Source organism: Primulina huaijiensis, unplaced genomic scaffold, assembly GCF_012295235.1.
Source record: "Primulina huaijiensis isolate GDHJ02 unplaced genomic scaffold, ASM1229523v2 scaffold28027, whole genome shotgun sequence".
Classification (NCBI taxonomy): domain Eukaryota; kingdom Viridiplantae; phylum Streptophyta; class Magnoliopsida; order Lamiales; family Gesneriaceae; genus Primulina; species Primulina huaijiensis.
Window position 1 is genome coordinate 115153 of NW_027356708.1, and position 6000 is coordinate 121152.

The 6000-nt window shown below is 34.5% G+C and overlaps 1 protein-coding gene across 1 annotated transcript; it reads left to right on the forward strand.

The window, feature by feature from the left end:
* Positions 1–1231: 1231 nt before the first annotated feature.
* LOC140967770 (type I inositol polyphosphate 5-phosphatase 4) lies at positions 1232–5002 on the forward strand. Its single transcript, XM_073428505.1, has 10 exons — positions 1232–1911; positions 2020–2107; positions 2436–2504; positions 2641–2728; positions 2833–2937; positions 3013–3637; positions 3727–3920; positions 4054–4162; positions 4257–4405; positions 4488–5002. The coding sequence occupies exons 1-10, from the start codon at positions 1882–1884 to the stop codon at positions 4720–4722; spliced, it is 1692 nt and encodes a 563-aa protein (XP_073284606.1). The 5' UTR covers positions 1232–1881; the 3' UTR covers positions 4723–5002.
* The last annotated feature ends 998 nt before the right edge of the window (positions 5003–6000 follow it).

Consider the following 6000-nt stretch of genomic DNA (forward strand, 5'->3'; position numbering starts at 1 on the left):
ATATTTAACATCATCTTTGGGACAAAACTAAAAACTGAGTTAATATAAATATATATTCTACTTTTCTTCTCAAATGATAAAAAAAATGCCCTAACCAACAAAGAGACATCAGATAAAAAATGGATCAAGAATGTCAAGCACAATAAAAGTACTTCAATTTATTTGTATCATCAATTGCTAGCTCTAGGGAAACATCAAAGGTTAAACAAATTATATATAAGAACAAATGAAATGAAAAACAAAATGAAAACAAAATACTACAATCATCATAATAGAATGCAAAATCTCTTTCAACAAACAAATGTCACAAAGAGGAAAAAAAAGGTGAAAATAACAAAAAACGAATGTCACAAAGAAGAAAAAGAAAAACATGGAGAAAACAATTTAAAAAAAGTTAATAAGAATGATAAAACAAGTGAAAAAAGAATACAAATGTAATACTAAAGGCCAAAAGAATATAATAAACACATGAACTAAAAAATAAATGCACAAGACATCAATTTCTACCAACATAAATATAATTGAATGATAACTACTAAAATGAATTAAATCCTATTAACCTTAACATGGACAATGACTAAAATATCCCTATCAACTATATAAAAATGTAAAACAAGAGGTCATAATAGTAAGCTCACAAATAAAACTCATATATTTATAGGTATATATAGATATAGATATATACATATAAAGGAAAGGATTCCCGTACCATAAAAAAGTCGCATTGACCAATAGATAAGGTAAAATGATTGAAGAAAATGAAATGCGATCCCAAACAAAAGTCCTCAAATTGGGACTACTTGCCTTGGGGTCCCAAGACACTAGTCTTGTTTGACCAAAAAAAGACCTCTACATTGCTTTATAAACAAATATTTTGTTCTAACGTTTTAAAACACTAAAACGTAGAAGTATGCCCCCAAAATATGCATGCGAAACCCAAAAAAAATCTGCATCTGAAATCTGCATAACATTTTCAAAAATTTCGTTTCGTGCGATAAAAATATTTATGGGATACAACACTGCCCAACATATCAGAGGAGGAAAAGTAGCTTTTACAATAAGAACATAATTCCACGAGACATCTCCCAAAATCTTGAAAATAAGAAGAATAACAAATGTTTTCTGCAGACGGACAGTCCTGAAATAAAAGAAAAATAAGAAGTCGGGCAGGTTGGGTTTGGGGTCCTGTTGGATATGGTGATGCCATGCTCCCTTTAATATGGGTTCAGGGCCTCGAGAAACACACACATTCAGCGTGTGTGATGTGAGAGAGATAGAGAGAGAGAGACACAGACACTGCTACGCTTATTTGTTCTCCTTTTCCCCACCCTCTTTATTCTCTTCAAAATTCGATACACTTCCTGTACTCAAAACTGAGTTCTTTGAGAAGAAATCAAAACACCATCTTCCCCTATAAAGCCCCATAAATCTCTGGGCTTCTTTTCTTCGGTTTCGTATCTTTGATCCTTATTTTCCACATTGTCTCGTACTCTCGTTTCCGCGTTCACAGTTTGATTGTCTTAATGTTTCTAATTCGCTCTTGATTTTTTTTTCTTTTTCCCCACATTGTTTTGGAGTGGATTTTCATCTAGTATTCTTGGAATTCGGCTTGGCTTTGCATGTCAATAAATCAAAGTGACAAACTTGTGGGTTTTTTTTCCTTAGTCTGATTTGTTGTCTCTTTATTGCACAAAAGATATGGCTACCCGCGTTCATCCAATTGATTTTTGCATCATATTCTTTTGTCAGAATCAATTTTTGTTTTGAATCTCTTAATGGAGAGGAAGGGACCACAATTTGTTGGAGAAAGAGAAGGAAGTTTACATCTTGCCGTATTTTCAATGAGTCAAGAAACTGATTTCTATATGAAGTTGTGAGACAATGAGAGATGAAAACTCCAAGAAAAGCAAGGTTTGTTTTAGTGAAAGAAACAGAAGTGCATTAATGAGGTTTCGTGAAATAAACAGTTTTCTGTATTGTTGCTGTCGAGATTTCTGATTTTTGTGTTTCTTGATCAAGTTTTCATGGCCCAAGACTCTAGTCAAGAAATGGTTCAACATCAAGAGCAGAGCTGAAGATTTTCATGCTGATGACATCATCAATGGAGGTAGTTTTCATCTCGATCTGATTTAGGACTTTGGAGAAAATTGATTGTTGAATCCTGTATTATTGGTTTTTGAGGTCATTTATGTCCTTTTCTTCTCTTATATCATCATATGGGCATCAATCACTGTTTGATTCTGCATTAAATTATCTGCTTAGATCTCGTATTTGTTGCATTCATTTCTTTGGTGACTTCCTATTTTTTATTTTTTCAAAAGAAATTGTGCCCGAAGGAAATTATAATTTGTTGTTTTGTGCTGTGCAAATGTGGGTATTCTGCTGCGACAGTGAATTACACAGCTTTAAAAAGCTTTAAGTTTTTGCTTTTTCAGGTGTTGATGAAGAATGGAGTAACAACTTCTCAGAGAGGGTGGCATTCACGACCAAGAAAAGCAAAACAGGTCCAGAATCAAACAATTGGTTCATCTTTTGGACCACTGAAACATAATTTGCTATTCCTGGCATTTTCTATTAGAGTTTTTCCTTCCATTTCCATCATTCTTGGAATTGCCGCTTATTTCTTTATCGAATCCGCAGAGAAATCGAATAGGCTAAATGCTGATCGGCTGCGACGGAATAAGATTGATCTTGATGCCTCCCAAATTACAGATGTACACAATTATAGGTGTGTGCTTCTTTTAAATTTTTAAATCAAAACTCTAAATTATAGGCATTCATGTGAATAAAAGCGAGTCCTTTATCGATGTAACCTTTGTTAAATTGGGATAGGATCTTTGTGGCAACATGGAATGTGGCTGGAAAATCGCCACCTAGTTATTTGAATCTTGAAGAATGGCTACATAGTTCACCTCCTGCTGATATCTATGTTCTTGGGTGAGTCAATTAATCTCAACCTACCCTTATGTTTACCTTTGGTTAAATGTTGATGAAGTCTATTAATTATTTCAGGTTTCAAGAAATTGTCCCATTAAATGCTGGTAATGTTTTGGGCACCGAAGATGATGGTCCTGCTAAAATATGGCTAGCACTGGTTCGAAGAACTTTGAACAGTCTTCCCGGAAGTAGTGACAGTTATCGCACACCTTCCCCTGTTCCTTATCTAATAATTGAATCAGATGATGACTTTGAAGGATCAAATACTGAACAGGGTTCCGATTTCTCCGACTGTCGCTCTTTCCAATCATTGAGCAGAAGTATGAGAATGATGGAAAATGACATTTTGCTGCAACAACCTAGACTTGATCGCCGGTTCAGTGTATGTGATCGTGTGATATATGGGCATAGACCAAGTGATTATTATGATCCAAAAGTTGGTGATGTTTCCTCTCATGACGAAAACGATCTTGGTGAATTGCCTTGTACGCATTGTTACTCGCCTCTCTCTTACAATGGTTATGAGCCAATAGAAGATCGAGATCGAAATTCAGGGCAGTCAAGATATTGTTTAGCTGCAAGCAAACAAATGGTCGGGATTTTCCTTACGGTATGGATAAGGAGGGATCTGAGAGATGCTGTTAATAATCTGAAGGTGTCTTGTGTGGGCAGAGGATTGATGGGATATCTTGGAAACAAGGTATGATTCATTTGTATTAATTTCATGATTCAAGTTGAAACTAAAATGTATCACACAAAATCATCATCTCATGGAACTAAACTTGTCAGGGTTCGATTTCAATTAGCATGTCATTGCACCAAACAAGCTTCTGCTTCATTTGTAGCCATTTAACTTCTGGAGAGAAGGAAGGTGACGAGCAGCGAAGAAACTCAGATGTCATGGAGATTTTGAGGAAGACAAGGTTTCCCCGAGTTCATGGAATGGGAAATGAGAACTCCCCTCAAACTATTCTTGAGCATGAGTAAGTTTCCTTCCCTATTACATCGATCTGTTTTCCCCTTTGGTTTGTTATGTTGGTCATTCCATTGTTCCAATATCCAAGTGGTATAAAATGTTGGAAGCTCAGTCAAATTTTCGTGTTCTTTATTTTCCAGTCGAATTATATGGCTCGGTGACTTGAACTATAGAATCGCTCTTTCTTACCGATGTGCAAAGGCTCTAGTAGAGATGCGAAATTGGAGAGCTTTGTTAGAAAACGACCAGGCAAGAAAATAGACATTGGTTTTTTATCAGTTAGATATTAATGATTGTACTGACTGGTGTATCTACATTGTTAAATCCTTTTTTGTGAAAACAGCTGCGCATAGAGCAAAGACAAGGGCGTGTTTTTGCCGGATGGAATGAAGGAAAAATTTATTTCCCTCCTACGTACAAGTATTCAAATAACTCCGATCGATATGCCGGTGAGGACATGCATCCGAAAGAGAAACGGAGAACGCCTGCATGGTAAATTCCTTAAAAAAAATCCAGTCCCAAAACGTGACTTTTAAAATGGTGACATTTTCTTGACATTGTATTTAAAATGAAGGTGTGATAGGATACTGTGGCATGGCCGTGGCCTCCAACAAGAGTTGTATGTCCGTGGAGAGTCCAGATTTTCGGATCATAGGCCTGTATACAGTATATTTCTAGCAGAAGTTGAGTCTATCAACCGGTGCCGAATGAAGAAAAGCACCAGTTATTCGAGTGCTAGAGTTGAGGTCGAAGAGTTGCTGCCATATTCATTTGAATATGCACCATATGATCAACAGAATTTCTTCTAAAGATGGATTTGCACTCTCTTCATCAAAAAGGATACATGCTTGCATCCCTTGGCCACATCCTCTCATTCAACATTGGCTTTTTCTTGCTGGTAAAGTAGAGGAATGAATCTTCGATACATTGATTGGTGTAGATACTCAATTCTTTTCAGATTAAGATTGTAAATAACAACAAATTTTGTTGTCATAGTGCTACTGAAGCTTCATTCATTTCTAGTCTTCTAGTGAAAGTCGATAAAGAACTGAGCTTCGAAAATCTGTCAAACTTTGTGCTATGTGTTGAATGTTTGGTAAATAAATTTTTATGAGTGTACCATCATATATATAACATAGGATGTAGCAGATTATTTTATCCCGAGAAAACAAAACAACCCATAAAAATTTATAATTTATTATCAAATATTCCCCTCTGAGATGATGATCGGTCCTACACGTGTTGTGAGAATCTAACAAAGTTGTGGTGTGCTTTGGGCACAAACACAAGTGACATTGAATATGGCTGTGAAATCCCACTTTGTATGTCTGGGGAACTGCCTAGTCCTCCACCCACTTGCTTCCTTTTGTCCATTTTTTTGTACATTGGGTTATATTATAATTTTTTGAAATATATATAATATAGTAATATTAATTTTTTCNACATAAGCACCGACCAAACCTGTCCCAAATATTTGTTAATTACCTTAATTAAAGACAACGCATGTTCAATTTAGGATTTTCTCATTTTTTAAAATCGAAATTTTGCATATTCTCCAAATTTCTTTTTGAAATTTCCGCAAATTGTTACTATCGAAAATCGAGTTAATATAACGTGACTTGGGATTGGTTTGTTTGTTTAGGATTATATTGGTTTAATATGAATTAATTACACTTTTTCAGGCCTTTCTTTCGATAGAAAAGACAAATTATATTCAATTGTTGCACTTTGATTTCTATTTCTAGTATCTCCTTTGTCTTTTAACTCATGTTTGGAAAACTTTAAATTTACTCTTACTTATTAATATTTTTCACTCAATTTTATCTCATTTGATAGATGATTAGTGTAAATCTGTTGGCCTATATTAACATAAAAATTGTCGATGCTCGAAAAACTATATATTGTAGAGTCACATGAAGCCAAGCGAAGCAAATAGGATAACCCATTTTCTAATAAGTAATAACTTATCTTATTGGATTGTTTAAAATATATTATTTTAAGCATTGGAAATCAAATATTAATTTTTTTAAAAAAAACCCATCAAAATATATATATATATATATATATATATATATATATATATAACA